At 39.1% G+C, this 18162-nt stretch overlaps 1 protein-coding gene across 2 annotated transcripts; it reads right to left on the bottom strand.

Annotated features, from left to right (window-relative positions):
- Positions 1-407: 407 nt before the first annotated feature.
- On the bottom strand, positions 408-17716 carry LOC121372642 (arginine kinase Oct f 2-like). 2 transcript variants are annotated; one of them, XM_041499084.1, is made up of 5 exons: positions 17496-17716; positions 3790-4049; positions 2802-3116; positions 1682-1865; positions 408-917 (listed from the first exon to the last, which is right to left on the bottom strand). In XM_041499084.1, the coding sequence occupies exons 1-5, from the start codon at positions 17653-17655 to the stop codon at positions 766-768; spliced, it is 1071 nt and encodes a 356-aa protein (XP_041355018.1). In that variant the 5' UTR covers positions 17656-17716; the 3' UTR covers positions 408-765. The 2 variants fall into 2 exon arrangements, with proteins under 2 accessions (XP_041355018.1, XP_041355017.1); XM_041499083.1 differs by lacking the exon at positions 17496-17716 and adding an exon at positions 12823-13045.
- Between the last annotated feature and the right edge of the window lie 446 nt (positions 17717-18162).

The following is an 18162-nucleotide window of genomic DNA, read 5'->3' as shown; positions in this document are numbered from 1 at the left end:
TACACAATAGTACAAACTGATTTTAACTGGTATTGTCCATCAGTTAGCATCAATATGGGTCATACCAATGATTTTACAACTCCCAACAGCATTTTCAGACAAGGGTATTCACCTGTACTATACAACACAAATATGAAAATTGGTACCGACCAAAAAAAAATAAACATTTGGAAACAAAACTATTTGTTCTCGATGGTAATGAATGCTACCTCACCAACCTTGTTATCTTTCCTTTGGCACTGTCATGTATAAAGAACATTATAACATTTTAATACTTATAAATAGTTAGGGTTAGGGTTAGTGACAGTGCCAAAGGAAAGTCCTTCCCCATCCACATTCGTTGTCACAAAGACTTGCTTCTAGCATCTAATATTTTATATTATGAATAAAAAACAAAATCAGGCAAATAAATCTGCATTTTTTTTTTTTATTGGTTTTGAAAACAGCGGCTTGGTGCGATAACTGAATCCTATATCACAGGTTATCCTGGGAATTGGGTGAAAATATTAACACTAAGCACACATCTGTATCCACACAAACTAGAGTATGACTGGGAAAACAATTTTGTTGTCATAATCACCAGACGAATGTTGAACACGTGGTTAACCGAATTCAAAAAGTCTGTTAACAAGTTGAGAATCTTCAGTGCTTTTTGTCTGGACATCTCTGGTGAAATCAAATTCCCAATTAATTTTTAAAAACGGGTTTCGGTACGTGGAATATTTACAAGTCTGCTGTACAACTGAATACTGCAAACATATCAGTTCAATTTCCAGCAAGTTTCTTTTCCTCAGTGATCACAGCTTCGACTCCCTTTCGCATTTCCTGGACTGCTTCGAACTCTGTCAGGCCAAGACGACGCTTGTTGGAAATGTCGTACACTCCGCCAACACTTTCAGTGTGCTCACCATGGATTCCTGCAAAATAAAGAAAAAAACAATGTAGAAATTTGCTTAGTGATGTAGCACATTAGCAATGCACATTCCAGGATGGTGATCAAACCCTTGTACATTACTGGCTATATGCAATTGTTATGGTTGGGTGTTAAGAAAAATTAAACGGGGTGGGTTTTCGGGGTTACAGAAAGAACTATTTGTTTTACTAATTTAAAAAGAAAATGTTTGTACTACAGAGGTCAACTCACAAAAAATATCTAAAAACATTTCAATATTTTGAATTTACTAAACGACTCATTAAATGCGAGCTGCTATACAAAATAACTGACATTGTTAGGTGAAATGCTGCTAACGGTTCAGTACTTTCTCAATTGTTTCAAGTAGTAATCTACAAAAACTAGGAGTTGTGTAGACTATTTCTATTTCTATTTATTTTTCTATTTATCTATCTATTTATCTATTTATCTATATATTTATATATATATATATATATATATATATATATATATATATATATATATATGGTAAGCATGGTGTTGTTCTTTCAACACATTTCTGCCAATAATTAATATAGCAGACTGTTTTGAGGACAGTGTAACAGCACCTCTGCACCTGTAAATTCAATACTGAGTATCTCTTGAACAAACCACTCACCCCCCCACCCCTCAACCCTCCTTAATATTTTAAGCACATGCAACACCCCCCCCCCCCCCCCCCCCCCCCAACTCCTGGGTTTTTCAAAAACTAAGTTTGTAGGACTTTTCTACAATAATCTTTCTGCTTACCTCTAGCCTGAATGTTGAGTTTGTCACAGAATGCCTTGAAGTCTGGAGTTGCTGCTAGTTTGGGGATCTTGATGTGGACCGACGCCCGCAGTGTGGTTCCCAGGTTGCTGGGACAGAATGTCAGGTATCCAAGACCTTTGCGCTTGGCAAACTGCAGACCACTCTTTTGTAACTGATTGACAGCCTAAACACAAACATTGCTATTAACATTGGGTGCATTATTATAATTAATATTCACATGTTATTTTCAAATTAAAATCATGTTTGGATTGTGGTTGTCCACAATGGCAAGTCCTCTCAATCAATATTCATTATCAATGGACTCGCCAACTCCGCGTTCATGCCAGGGCTTTACATTGCACCAAGGCGGGGTAAAGAATGCCGAAAATAAGCTAAATTAAGCACAACCTCAAACATCACCTTTAAAATCAATGGAATGTAAAGCTGTAATTAGATTAAAATAAACTGAAATGCATTTCTGAATATGTATAATAGTCTCAAGACTAACAGTAAATTATAATAATGCCACAATTTATCAATTAAATCAAAATCTTATTAAATGAGGTTTCAAAAATAATGCTAAAAGCAACATATGGTATAAAATGTTTCTATAATGCCAAACAAATGATACAATCCATTAGCCCCATTGCTACTTATTGAAAAAAACATTCCAGGGGGAATATTTATATATCAAATTAGAAATGTAACTACATGTATGTTGTAATAAAGTGTTGAAATTTTGCATTTAACTTTTTAAATAATTTCAGTTTTTAGATTTATTTTGGTAAACATGGGTAATTACATCACTTTGCGAAATTTTTCTACCGATAAGTGTTAATTATGTATATAATTACAATTTAATATTTTTTTGCTGGATGTCTTCAGCAGTTCTTAAATAGAAGCATACATGTTTCAATACAGATATTAAAAAACAAATTTTAAAAGGCTGCTTAAAACACAATTGTGTTAAATAAAAATGACTTATGTCGAGAATAGTGCAACTTGAGACTGCACAAGTGTTATAAGCACGAGTCCTGGTGCAGACCTCACAGTATAAGGATGTTTACAAGCCTGGTGTAGACCTCACCAGAACAGTATAATAAAGAAATGGCCTACGTACGTTTACGAGCCTGGTGTAGACTTCTCCGAGGTTTCCTCCACTCTGCATGGAGATGAACCGGAGGTGGTCCTCCTCGTTCACCCAGGTGAGGAACTTTTTGTCGTCCGAGAAGTAGATCCCGCGGCCGGTGGGCCAGTCTTGGTAACCGTGGGCCTCGCGCAGGAACCTGTCGTGGTCATTGAACAGGAAGTGGTCATCGGTCAGCTGCTTCTGGGTCTCGGCGGTCATCCCCTCCAGAGGGTAATACTTCCCCTTGAGATCACCGGTCAGGGTGTTCAGAGCCTTCACAGTGTCCTTCTCCATGTTAACCCGGTCCTGAAACGACACAATGACCGTTTGTAAATAAAATAGCATTCCAAATGAACACTGTCCATTTTGCCTGATGAGGGAAGATTTTCTGCGGCAAGTAAAAAATATAATGGTTGTCCAAATTGTGTGTAGTTGCACAAATTGCAAAAATGTAGATATGGAGTCGCATGATCAAATCAGGCATGGAATCGCATTAATGCAAAGCAAGCCTAAGATAGAAAGCAAACATTACTTCTGAAACTAAGATTAATAAATTGGATTTATTAATCTATTGGATGTCAAATATTTGGTAATTTAAGTTTAGAGAGGAAACATGTTACATTTTTTCATTAGAAAGAATCTTCTATGCCCCGCCCCACCCCACAGACAGGATAACATACCACTGGGCTATCTTGCCCCACCAATCGTCAGAAATCATATTGTTTATTTTGAGCAGCATTTGCTGCCTGACGCCATCATTTTAAGCCTTCATTTAATTGGTCAAATTTCCAAACTCAGCTCCCGATTAGCTTCACTTGTTAGTTTATTAGCCAATCTATTATATGGGTATACCAATGTTAAGATATTGTTCATCCCTTGCCAAATAGCATCGATAACCATACAATGGAACCACTCGTATGGCCTGGCTACACTGAAAAAAACAATAGGGTTAATCTTGTTTAGCGCTCCAAGAACTTACCTCCTTGGTGAGGACGGGTGGAAAGCCATAGCTGTCATGACTGCGCCCAATACGCACTCGCGTGGACACGATCATATTGCCCGATGGATCAAGGTCGCCGAATCCCAGTTTGCTTGTATCACCGAAGTCTGGTTCCGGGTGATCGAGTTTGTCAACCTTGTGGTAGTCCTTGATCACCTCATCCAAAACCAGAGCGAATGTTGTGTAGGCTTCTGGGTCGCAGGCATAAATACCAACACCACTGTCCAAATTGATGCATCCTGAAAATAGTATATCACAAAATAAACACTGAATTTGGGGATTACACTGGAATTGTACATTTTCAATATACTGTATTTTTGGATTGTGGGTTGCAAACAGAAATACCAACACCAGTTGTCCAAATTAATACATCCAAAAAATAGTCTTTAGGCATATCATAAAATATTGTTGTTTCCGGTTACCCGACTGACCCTAATTTGAACCTGCCGACCCTAAAACTTTTTGTATATCCAATTTTTCTTTTTTAATGTAACGATTTTCACGAAAACATTCCAAAACTATCACAAGCACTAATTTGGTGTCATTTAGGGGATAACCCTACTGTGTTTTTCGATTTGCGGACGTATATCAGTGGTTTTACTGTCGCAAATTTAGTTTTATTGGCGACCCGTTAGCCACGAAATGTTTTCTTCTACAATTGATTGATGGAGTTACTTCCCTTCAAATAGAAGTTCGGTAACTTTCGTGAGATATCGGGCGAAGCGTCGGAAAATTGTTTTCACGAATATATGCGACCTTTTCCGATTTATTCTACATCTAGCATAGCGAGATGTTCCGATTAATAATAATAATAATAACTATATTTAATGATTTACTCCAGCAACAAACTGGCTGTGTAGAAATTTAGTGACCTTCTGATAAACTAGGGGAGGGAATGTTTACTGATACTGATGGATTTTACTGCCAAATCAAATGATTAAATATGTCCGTAAGATCTCGATGCGTTTCGATATTTTTTTTTAAGTGGTCACTGGGAACTTCGCGGGTTTCCGCTAAAAACAATGTCAGAATGACCATGTGTTTGACGTCCAATAGTCGATATTAAAGATAGAAATCAATGTGCTCTAGTGGCGTCGTTAAATAAAACAAACTTTACTTTTCAACATTCGTTTGAGCATCCTGAGCATTTGTTCTGCATTTCTCTTCATTGGACCAATTGACTGCTTCAAACCAAGTGTGTACTTTAATACTGGATGCATACAGAATAAAACTAAACTTGCAAATTATAAAATTGGTAAGTCTTACCATTTCTTCGATACACTAGGAAAGATAATATTCACAATTTTTTTTTTTAAATGTTATTATAAATATAGAACCCTTCTTTTCAGTTTTCATTAAAAAAAATTGTTAACTTATTTACTGGTTTCTATCCAATTAAGGTTCAACCAAGTCTGTCCTGGACCAGTATAGAAGTTAAGTGTTAGTACGAGAGTAAACCTTCTGCCTATTATTAAACAGCAAGGGGTCTTTTGTATGTACTCTCCCTTCAAAATCAAAATGCCTTGCCTTTATCTTTTATAAATTTATAAGTTGCCCATGTAAAAAGAAGCCTTTAAACACCTATGTGGATAGTACTACATATTTCCTTTTTTAATTAAGTTATGAAATAGATATAGAAAATAAAATTGCCTTAAGGTTTTTGTCCTTTTAAAAATTGTATAATGGGGAAAAAAAGCCCTTATATTTAAAACTGCACATGAAATATAAAATGCCCCCAAAACGTCACTTTACCATACCTTACTTCATTTCTAGGAAAAACACTGATGAATGATATTGTTGCTTTGCATAATGCATTTCTATACATGCAGAGGTTATTTTGGATACCAGTAGTCAACACCTTTATTTAATATCCATAAATAAATTATTTTCCAAAATAAAAAAAATGTCCTACCTACCTACCTACCCTATATTTTTCCAGCATGTAATAGGAAACAAGTAAAAGAAAAATTTCAGCCTTATCACAAAAACATACACAGGTACCCAATTTAGGAATATGTTTTGGGATCGCATTCCAGAGTTAGAAATTATCAAGGGCAGACCCTGGAAATATTTTAGAGACCAGACCAAGGGCAAAAGAAGTTTGTTTTGTTTAACGACACCACTAGAGCATATTGATTTAATAATCGGCTATTGGATGCAGGCATCGAAATAAACATTCTGGTAAACCATTTACAGGTTACCACAAAATATAGCCTGGTAACCTAAAGGTTACAACTATATGAAAGTTAGAACTGAATTCCTGTTACTATTTTTAACGCAGACATTCTGAAATTATATCTGCATGAACATTGGTGCAATTTCGTACGAGAAAACGAAATGTGAAGCGGTTTTACTATAATTGCTTGTAATTGCACAAGTGTATGAACATCGATGCAATTCCTTACGAGAAAATGAAATGTGGAAGTCCGATATGCATTGCCTGGTTTACGTTTAGAAACCCAAACTGTTCGTTGAAATTTGTCGAGAATGAAACCGTAAAAGAATTTCCCGGTAACCGGAACCGACTTATTTTGATGCCTGTGGATATCAAACATTTGGCAATTTTGACAGGAAACCCCCTTAAATGTAGCACATTTCTTAATACCGTTTTTCTACGATTTTCAAAGATTATTTGAAAGAAAACTTAATTTTAAGAAATATTCATGTTCAAGTATACTGCTATCTAGTTACTGAAGTCTTGTGATTGTCAGTCTTGTGGCAAAAATTCTCTTTACAGATACTTGCCAAAAATATATGGTCCTTTTAACATCTTTCTGAATATCTGTTTACATATTTATAAACAGAATTTTTATTTTTTAACCAAACAATTTTACCATTACGTATAACCATTCATTTGCTCAATTATAACAAGATTGCAACACATCAATTGTTATTATAGTTTTCCTAAAAGTTGTCCGATAATATTGGTTCTTGACGACTCCCATTTTGTAATTTGCCTCAGTATATTTTAAATAATTTTATAAAAATTTAAAAGTACATTTTGTTTTGACAAAAGACTGAAAGTCTAGTCTTGGAAAGTGTTTGCTGTAAGCTACCACTAAACATTTCACTCACCAAAACTGTTACATAAGTTAATATTTACTACTGATGCATGCTACAGTAGTCTGACACACCATCTTGCAACATAGGGCAGTTTTAGTTTAGTGCTCATTTGTAGTGTAGATCAAAAGGTAGCCATTTAAATAACAAGTTCTGCCGATTTATAAATAGGCCTATTGATATGCTTTAGAAAAGCTTGCTTATGCTCGCAGTTACAAATAAAACTTTTTTTTAGGGGGTGTGGGGAGGGTTTAAACCCTTTAACTTTTACACCCACATACTGTATACATACAATGCCCAGTTATTTTAATAAAACAATTCTTTTGGGGGGGGGGGGGGGGGGATAAATCATTCAAATTTACAATAATTTGCCTATTTGATTGACCATAGTTATTGAAAAATACAATACGTTGAATGCTAGTTTCTTTATTGATTTAATAGCATAAATGCTAATATCTTACCTGATCGAATGCAATCGGCAAGCGTGCCACCAAACTTGGTTTTCAAACCTTTCAATTTATCAAACCTTTGCTGGGTCAAATGTTTTTTCAATAGAGAATGACAATTGGAACCTTTTTTCAGTTTACCCCAAAGCTCATCTACAGTGTCTTTTTTGGGTGCTGCCGCCTTTTTGCCCGTTGCCATTTTGTTTGATAAAACAAGAAAACTTCTAAAAAATGCCAAACCGCTAATATTAGCAGTTAAAAACCATCTTATGACGTCATTGATAACGTTCTCAGACTGGTTACCCATTGGTTTCTTTAATTTGAAAACCATCTCGACCACACAGGCGCATGAGTACAAACGGACACACGCACACAAGCTCGAACATTTTTGTTATTTGATTTTTCAAAGCACTTGAACAAGAATGAACTTGTTATGTCTTAGAATGCTAGCTGAATATAGACCTATGGCGTTGCGTAGAGTAGCAACCGAAACATACGTATGCGTTTATTGGGTTGCTACTTGTGCAACAAAATAAAAGCGCGCTACCGTTCGCTGTTACTCTGCTACAGAATGGCATGGGAACAAATGCTTTGGCGTGAAACAATCAAAAGTCTTAATACCTTGTTAAACCTCACACCGGGAAATACATTTCAATCGATGCTTAACCGCGATACAATCTAATCGCAGCGCATAATGTTCAGACAACAGTTTATGAACGGAAACGAGACACTGCAACGTCACACAGAGCGGAGTCAATAACCTTCAGCCAGTTCAGGACAGTGCAAACACCGGCCAGCAAGTAAAACAAATTTATGAAAGTGAAGCACCGACACTGGTGTAGAAAGTAGGGTGGGGGCAAGGGGGTGTGCCCCCCTCTTTGTAAGAACAGCGGTGGGTTTTTTTTATTTTATATATATAATGTTCAAAATAAGTTGGGGGATATTGAAATACAACAGTATAACAGATGTATTTTTTTTTTATCAATTGTAATAATTAATGGTAAAACAAGCACTCATGTGACAAGGGACTGGCATTAATTATAGCTAGGATAGTAAGTGTGTAGGTCCAGAGGAGATACGTTTTCAATACCGTATTTCCTATAATAAGCGTCGGGCATTCAATAAACACCGGGCAAGAGAGCCGAAAACTGATTACCCTCTGGCATACTTTAGTTTGTAGTTTTTAGCTTTAATTTCTAAAATGTTTTGAAAACATAAGGCAGGGTCTCTAATAGGCCTAAGCGTGTAAGTCCAAATGAAGCGGTCTTGAACCGGAGTTGTGGCCCTTGGCCGTCCTGAACGAGGAGGATCATCCACATTTCTGGTTTGATGATATGGCCTCAGACCACAATTAATTTCGCTATATGTTTCTATATAGCCTTAGTGGCTATAACATTTTTATTAATATCAGCAGGCCCGTGAAGTTTTGTATGTACCTTTGCCTGCATGGGGGACACATACCCTGAAAAGGACAACCCCTGTTGTCCAGCTCTTTCTCCCAGCATATTGGTTTAAACAGACACACCCTCTAAACCAGGCCGGAGTACACCCATTTTACACAAAAAGCACTACTTTTGCATGGGCCGGAATTACCACAAACAAGTCTTCAATGTCAACAAGTTACACATGTTTACAAACTACATGCTATCCCCTGTCACTTCAGTCAAACAGTTGCCACTTCATAGCTGTCTGCCATGAAATAATCACAGTCAAACAGCAGACTACTTGCGCGGTGAAACTTCCGGATTTTGGACAACCAAATGGGAAGATAACTGTAATCTGAGGCCATATCGGACCCACAATCGGCTAATGGCCGACTCGTAAGTCTAGGGACCACAATTCGCTAGGCCGTGCCAACTTGGAGCATGCCTTCAGCCTCGAGACGTTCCTGTCAAATTGTTGAAAGTTACACAATGTTGTAAAGAATGACAGCAAGGTTATGATTTAGTGTTCCAGAACAAGAAAGAACACGTCACCGTGTGTGCACAACATACGTACACAAACTAAGTGTTCAGTTTCAAATCGCTCCCGTCGCACGTGCAACATCACGTCGTGTGCTTTGCGATCAAAACAATCGGGTTGTTTTTTTCATGCTCTTTTAGTGGGAACATTAACGCAAAGTGCACTTTTTGAGTTTCACATCTCATTTCATTTTATAATTCTTCGTTCCTCTATTTTTAACAGTATATTTTTACATGTATGTATGTGGTGTTTATCAATATATATATATACTTAAAATAACAAACTTCCGCTAACTTTGCTTGAACATAACTTGATGAAAACAAACAGGGGGTGTAATTGTTATATATGCGTTTAAAGAGTGTTCCATGATGCATCGTTTAGTGCAAAAATCATGGCCATAGGTTAACAAACTGGGAGGAATTTTGACCAAGTGTGGTAGGGGTTAAAAAAACCCCAAAAAACCCACCCATTTAACGGGTATGACCACCTCTTGAATTGACCACTGCAATGCATCGCAGGCGCATAGAATTGACTAAAGTGTTGATTTCTGCCTGTGGAATATTGTTCCATTCCTGAATGAGCGCTTGACGAAGTTCGTTTACGTTAGCGGGTGGGTTGGGACGACGCCTCAATCGTCTGTCCAGACATGCTCGATGGGGTTGAGATCAGGACTTTTAGCGGGCCAGTCATCAATGAAATCAATGTTATTTGTCCTAAGAAAATTTACAGTGTCTAGCTGTATGAGAGGTGGTATTATGCTGAAAAATGGAGATGTTGGCGTTGTTATGGAAGAGAGGAATGACGTGATGAACGAGAATGTCATCGCGGTAACGTTGAGCATTTAAATTGCCATCCATGACGACTAGTGGTGAACGAAACCATGGGCAATGGCTGCCCAGACCATGACAAACCCCACCCCCGAAACGATCTCGTTCAAGAACACAACAGTCAGCATAGCGTTCATTTCTCCTACGGTAGACGCGCACCCCGTCATCACCACGTTGTAAAGAAAATCTGGATTCATCCGAAAAAAGAACGGTATTCCAGCGTCGCCGTATCTAACGAGTGTGTACACGTGCCCAATTAAGACGATAACGTTGCGTTAAAACGCATCCGACGTAAGGACGTCGTGCATGTAAATCTTCTCCCGCAGACGATTACGAACAGTTTGCCCACTGATTCGGTTATTATGAAGCCCAGGTGTGTTAGCAGCAGTAGCAGCAGCAGCAGTTTGGAATCGATTGCGCAAATGCGTGTTCATGATATAGCGGTCTTGACCACGCGTTGTAACACGCAGACGTCCACGACGTGTCAAGTCGTTGATGCTTCCTGTCGTTCGAAATCTTACGCGAAGATTTCGTATCGCTCGACTAGAACTCCCAACATGCCTTGCAACGTCTTCTGTCGACATGCCAGCATCAAGCATGCCAATCGCCCGTTCGCGTAAATTATTGGGTATTCTTGGCATACTAAAAATTCTACAATGTAAAAAAACGTTAATTTCTTTTTACAAATTTTGAAGCGTTTTCGTTCACTTGACAACAATGTCAGTAAGACCAGTAAAACAAATTGACCGAATACTACACGGGACATGTCGAACCATGGATGCACGTGCAAATTGAATTTCACGTTGTCGACGATTAACAGTGCAAAAATAATCGATAAAATTCATGAATCCTGATAATACAGCTCAAGGCTAATACTACCTATATAATTTCATTACACAATGAATTCTGTAACACAAATACTATATGTACAAATCGGAAGTTTCTTTTTTTGTTCAGTATATATGCATGTCCCACTTTTTGGCACCTTCCTACGCCCGTGCTAGGAAAGAAAGAAAGAGTTTTTATTTAACGACGCACTCAACACATTTTATTTACGGTTATATGGCGTCAGACATATGGTTAAGACCAGATTTTGAGAGGAAACCCGCTGTCGCCACTACATGGGCTACTCTTTCCGATTAGCAGCAAGGGATCTTTTATTTGCGCTTCCCACAGGCAGGATAGCACAAACCATGGCCTTTGTGAACCAGTTATGGATCACTGGTCGGTGCAAGTAGTTTACACCACCTACCCATTGAGCCTTGCGGAGCACTCAGGGTTTGGAGTCGGTATCTGGATTAAAAATCCCATGCCTCGACTGGGATCCGAACCCAGTACCTACCAGCCTGTAGACCGATGGCCTAACCACGACGCCACCGAGGCCGGTCCCGTGCGAGGAAAACTTGGGATAGTGCCCTTAAAGCTTAGCAGTCTCATGTGAAAATTTTGACGAGATGCGGGCGCGGAATATCAACGCATAAAAAAACCCAAAACTATTCTATGGTTATTAACAGCAGTATTTCCCCACATAAGCGGCGCGCACAGAAACAAAAACTGCCATTACATGTAGCCATCTGCACCCCCACCCCACACCTACTCTCAAACCCTCAAAAAATACTAGTAGGTAAATGATTAACCGTCACAAGTACATGTAGATCGCGGTGACCTAGTTATGGTACGCGACACACAGCCAACCCCAAGTTGTACTTGCATGCAAGTTTTCATGGCATGCAAGTTTTCATGGCATGCAAGTTTTCATGGTCCTATATGAACTGAAAAGATATGGTCCAGAAACTAAAGGTTTACGAACAGACACGCCATACCATAAAAATATATAATTATGTAACTGAAATATTGAAATTGAAATTTAATGAAAAGAAAAAATGAGCACAAATATACACATTAATGCTACATAAACTAACATTTAAGAATGTTCACACGTACTCAAATTTCACACGTCGCCGCCTTCAACAGCAATATTCCCATACACATGTACTCGAAAAGCAATATTTTGCACTTGATCCAAAAGGCTAGTCTTAACTCGCGCTATGAAAACGAGAAAAATCAATGACTATGTACTTAATCTTTACGGGAAAAAAAATCTTTACGGGAAAAAAAGCTCGACAATGATTCCTACACACCAGTAATCAAATTCAACACGCAGAGGCGAATCCAGGGGAGGGACCAGGGGACCTGTCGCCATTAAAATATTCAAGAACCCCAATCTCTCTCTCTCCCCCCCCCCCCCCCCCCCCCCCCACACCTCCATTGGGTTACTTTTGACGAATATGTATAGTGTTTAGAATTGGGTTCAAGTACACTATCCAGGACACTCCTAAGCTACCTGGGCTGTCCGTCTAGGCCAGGAGTTGACAGATTTTAGAGAGAAGTCTGTAGTGGCCCCATGAGCCGATAAAAATCCTTTAATTAATCAACCATTTTTCACGTGTTTACAGTCTCTAAATGTTCAAGCACGCCCGTCTTGGACACATCCTCAATTTCTCGACGGATGTGTCCAAGATCAGGATAGAATCTCCAGTAAAGGATCTCAGCAGTGGCTGTCCTATAGACGAGGCACTATAGTGATTCATGGAATCGACCACTATTTTGCTAAATCCCCATTAGACACTGCACTGTACAGAGATACGGCCTTGATCGCGGATAACTGTTTTGTCGTTCAGATTTCACTTTACCTACAAGCAGTTCCTACTACAAACCTGATCGTATGCAGTCTTCCAGCCGGCCATTAAATTTCGTTTTCTTATCTTTAAGAGCCTTAAACCTCTCCTCGGTCAGGTGTTTCTTCAGTAGCGAGTGGCATTCACTAGAGGTCGCCTTTTTCAACTTGTCGAACAACTCCTGCGCGCTTTCTTTATCCTTGTCACCCCTTGCAGCCCCCTTCTGACCGTACGCCTTTTGGTACATCTTTCCCGACGAACACTACTTCTGTGATCTGCCTGAATACGTGTTTCTGGGCGACTATCTGAGCGATAGCCATTCCAGATCAACGTCTCCACCAACAAACAGTGCATGCTTGACGACCAGAACCCGGGGACAATAGACAATGAAAAACCAATATTACAGTCAAACTACCAGGTCTGTCCGACCCAAGATATACCGATAATATGTTTAACGTCGATTGAAAACGCTAATCCTATTACAGTAAAGAAAGGCGAGTTCAATGTGAAACGCGTTGAATAATTGAATAATTTTGACAGTGTCACCGTCCTGAGTTTTTGCATGCGTAATGGGTTCTTCCATAAAAGCAAACATCAATATACATACACCTAGTGCGCTCAGACAAATGTCATTTATGAAGTCTTTACTTCAAAAAGGCATACAATAAGGCATACAATTTCTATTTGTACTTAAAAGTACATGTTTAAAAAAACAAAAACAAAAATTCAATGTATTTTTCCCCATAAAGCCGACTCACGTCAAGAAAGGCATTTCTATTCTATTTGTGCATAATTTAAAGTACTTCATTATAAATTAAATTATGTATTTTCCCCAATGAAGCTATCATTCAGTCTTGCAGACGACGTCACCATGAATATATATATTACAACCATTCGATCACGCTTTATAATAAAATTGAATACCTGTTCAAGTATAACGTATGACGTGTGATACAGACATGCAGGTGATCACGTTGTACCACAGCTGGCGATATCCATTGATAACGAAGGTGGGGGTGTGGGTATTAAAGCTATAGTTGTGGGTTTTACAGTACGAGATATATACAGTACGAGATATATAGGATGTGGGTTTTACAGTACGAGATAATATAGGATAGGCAGACTATATTGGCAGACTATATTGCAACATTTAACACAGATTATGCAGTTATATCGTACTAAATCTAGGCTACCAACTTCCAGCAGAAAGTTTGCCAACTCGACGATTGCGTTTAATTTCCGCAACTCCCGACTTAACCGGGTGCGCTCTGATTGACACAATGGGATGGATATACGACGGGAATCTGCGCTCAGACTAGCAACTTTACAGTCGGGAGTAGTGGCGTAGCGAGGCGGAGGAATGAACAGAGGGGCCATGCCGCCAAACAAATGAAACTTTTGTTTACTGTATTAAACTTTATAACAATCACACATACATAGTATCCCAGACAGGAAAGCACACCACGGCCTTTGACCTGTTGGCCACTTTGATCTTGTCAGGAGAAAATGTCTCGACTCCCCTTCTCCAAATGTTTAAGGCTCCTCTTGAAATCATTTTAAGTATTTTTACTCGAGTGATAAGTTATTTTTCAAGTATGGAAACTAAGAACAGAGCTAACTGAATGACGGCAACACCAATGGACATAGACGTACGGGCGCCCATTTTAGTAGGGGGCCAGACTACCTTTTACCAGAATTAAACGAAAATGCCCGAATCTGCACATTTATTCATATTAACATTACTGCCAAACAATATAGGGTTGCAAACAAATTACGCATTTTTATATGAACTACAACTAATATTTGAGGTAGTACGATGGGGAAAACTTGTGAAAATGTTTCAAGACCGCTCATTGTTCCAGAAAATCTACCGTTTTTTGCTTAATTTTGAGGGATTTGCTCGAGCAGCGAGGGAGGGCTGTCTGTGGGATGGTGCATATAAAAGCCTATGTTCAATGTGCAGTCATGTATACGTGGCAAGTGCTAGATTAAGTGTCTTGCTTTATAGATCATTGGATATAAAACTTGATAGAAGGCAATGTAAAATGTCGACCCAAAATGCAACAAGGGGAGGCACGGGTCGATCTAAGCGGTCCGTTGAAGGTCGAATATTGCGAGGCAAATCTGTCAACCACTACTTAAAAAGTACACTGCCAGTCAGAAGCTACGTGTATACTGGCGCGATATACACATTTATCTGTCCAAACTTGCTGGATAACGCGGGACAGAAAAATTCCCTTAGTAGACAGAGGGCACATTCCCAATACACAATGAATTTTAGAGGACGCGTAGGACAGTCATTAACCACGAGGTTAGTACTCGTGACGTCAGGTACACGACACTGTAGATAAACGGGCATACGGAAACACCCAAGCGTGACTACAGATCTTTTGTTATATCTCAATAAGTCGTTCGACGACAATTTATATAAGTGGAGACAAAAATCCCTCCCCCCCCCCCATATCCCCCAGACTCATACAAACTAATCCAGTTTTATCAATAGTTTCACTGGCGTAGGAAGCGGGGGGGAGGGGGGCGTAATACATTTGGTAATTCTGGCGGTTTTAAGACTAAAACCCTACTACATTTTTCCATTAGTAGCAAGGTATCCATTATATGTACCATCTCAGACAGGGTTACACATACCACGGCCTTTAATAAACCTGTCGTGGTGCACTGGCTGAAGCGAGACATGGACCAATGGGCATACCGACAGGTATCGATCCTAGACCGACCGCGCATCAGCCGAGCGTTTAACAAGTGGGCTACGACTCGCCCCTCGCGTTCATTTGTGCCGTGATTTATATCAGCAACTCGTTCATAGTATTAGTGGGCCACGGTTATTGTTATCGACACTGTACGCATGACATCGGCAGGAAACGCCACATGTAACCTTCGAACAACACGTGTTATGCTCACATGAAATACACGAATAATACATGGTCTTTTCAGGGACGGAAATAGGAACTTGAAGAGGGTACAAAATATTTACTACGCCAAATGAAAGTCGCGTACGCAATAAGTACAAGGCCATTGGTCCTGCATGATCAAATGCATCAAACGGGTATAGTTTATAAAGTACTTTTTAGAAATATAAAATCGTCTGTTCGTATTATGACCATATAGGTATTTTCTAACTTTCCAAAAAGAGCTAAAAATTCTCGGTTGGGTAAAGTCTTAATATTAGGCTATTCTCAGTATTGCACGACTAACAAATTCCACAATACAGGATGTTTAGACATTTATATATAAAAAAAATAAAAAATAAAAAGGATTCTGAAATACAACCTAGTATTTTGAACGTTTACAGCCACACTAATAAAAAATTAAAAAATACATCCGTGATATAAAAGTGCAGTACGAGCATGCGACCTTGACCTCGAGTTCAAAGTTGGGATCGTCGCATTGAGAAATCTACTAAAACATTTGGCATCATTTATTAAATACAAAATCCATTTAATTATTTCACAGGAATGGGTCGAGAGAATTGATGGTCCATTTAGGTTTAAGTGTTGTGGGTCATGTCGCATGGGATGGTACTTGACCGAGCTCCGAAGTGGTTTGGCATTGAGTATTTTCATCGCCCCGATTTTCACCTAGAAACTTTACATGTCAAACATGCAAGTAGTCATCCAACATTACATCCAACACGAATAACGATATTAAAACATATCTAGAATTGTTCTTAGTGCTACACTCAAAACTCAGATGGGTGGTTCAATTTGTCACCACATGTTGAATGGGTGATCGATGTAGTTGTTAACGCAGGTCTATTAACCTACATTACACTTCCTCACTCAAATCAATTCAACTACAAAATTGGAAATTATCTACTTTAAGCAAAGCCTTAAGCCAGGATTTCACATGTCTTCGCCCTGAAAACATTATCTCACTAGTCTTGCAAGTTATAGTTAGGACTAAGCCCAAGGTATGTTTTGTTGCTTATGTCCAGACATATTTGTCACCGAAAAAGCCGGACCCAAAAGTATTATAACTGCAACATTATATCGAGACAGTTCTGTTTAACTTTCTCAGCCATCATTGATTCAACGACAGCCCGTCCACGTTTTGTGTAAGTCATTATTTACCTCCGGCTGGTTAGAGGGTCGTAGGAATTTCTAGCACGGTACTAAGATCGAACACTGTGCGCCGGCTGCTTGCTACGCTGTCTATATACGGATCGAAGCCGCTCCTCGCTCAAATACCAATCATTTTATCTGGAGCCCATCCAACAAGCAACGGGAAATGTCAAACAGCGGACGAACTGCCATTTCACACAGGATTTGTAAACTCCAAACAAAAAGAAAACTTGTTCCCTGGGCACACTCTAAAGAATTTTATTTTTTTATGTCGAGGTTTTACGCCGCTGTATCACTTGAAATATGAACTACGAGCAGTCGATAAACCCACGTGCTACTGTGGTAAATATATACCGGTACCTATTCATGTTGTGCATTTATATACACATGAACAGTACAAACTATTTATTGCACATTATCTTCAATAAGTGTAGCCTATATACTATAAAGTTATCCTACATTCCGCATCGTGTTAATAAAATTATTTTAAAATTTAAACTTGTTAAGATGGAACTGGGGGACAGTTAATCTAGGTCAGACGACATTGATCAAGTTACCTAAAGGTGGTGCTTGGGGCGAGAGGGTAAGGACTAAAAAGGTCGGTTCAGGGTGAAATGTTTTTATTTCCTTTACCTGACTGGATGCAATCCGCTAATGTTCCACCAAACTTGGTCTTCAAGTCCTTGAGCTTGTCGAATCTTTCCTTGGTGAGGTGTTTTTTCAGAAGAGATTTACAATCCTTAGCCTCGGTTAGTTTCGAGAACAATTGATCGGCAGGCATCTTGGTACACATGGTTGCGACTTCAGACTGAAAAACAGCACACTTCGTCTATACAGCTCTTCGGTGTATGTGACAACGTCGTCTCGGGCGGCGCGCTCTTTTATAGATGTTGCTACGATACACGTATTGCGTGCAGTCGGCGCATTGGCTTGCGCTGTTCATTTCATGGCTGTGACGTATCGCCCATATCTCACGGGTGAGCAAAAGAGCATGACAGGTTGTGAACGAAGATAATGCCAGTATGCTACAACTTAGTACAAGCGTACTTTAAGTGTGCTTAAAGGCTGGTTATAGTTTTATTGGCTATAGATACCTAAATGAAAGTTTTATCATTTTTTTTCTTAAATGTCCGATTATCAGAAGATGCAGTTTATACAATGTAGCTTGGTTTACAGTGGCGGTGAGGGGTTGTGGAGGGGAAGAATTTACAAAGACTGTTTTTGTCTTACACGCGTTTAACTACATACAGGTGGGGAAACAAGGGGAGGGTGCTGGAGTTGCGCACCCCCTTTGCGAACT

Source organism: Gigantopelta aegis, chromosome 4 (assembly GCF_016097555.1).
Source record: "Gigantopelta aegis isolate Gae_Host chromosome 4, Gae_host_genome, whole genome shotgun sequence".
NCBI lineage: Eukaryota > Metazoa > Mollusca > Gastropoda > Neomphalida > Peltospiridae > Gigantopelta > Gigantopelta aegis.
This window is presented reverse-complemented; position numbering and strand designations above follow the sequence as displayed.

What these genes read in the sequence shown, in the direction of transcription:
- LOC121372642 (XM_041499083.1), bottom strand. Translation starts at nt 13,030, where the DNA reads ATGTACCAAAAGGCGTACGGTCAGAAGGGGGCTGCAAGGGGTGACAAG. An exon ending in TCTACACCAGGCTCGTAAAC is followed by an intron (nt 1,866 to 2,801) that starts GTACGTAGGCCA and finishes GTTTGTGTTTAG; the next exon opens with GCTGTCAATCAGTTACAAAA. An exon ending in ACTCAACATTCAGGCTAGAG is followed by an intron (nt 918 to 1,681) that starts GTAAGCAGAAAG and finishes TTTATTTTGCAG; the next exon opens with GAATCCATGGTGAGCACACT.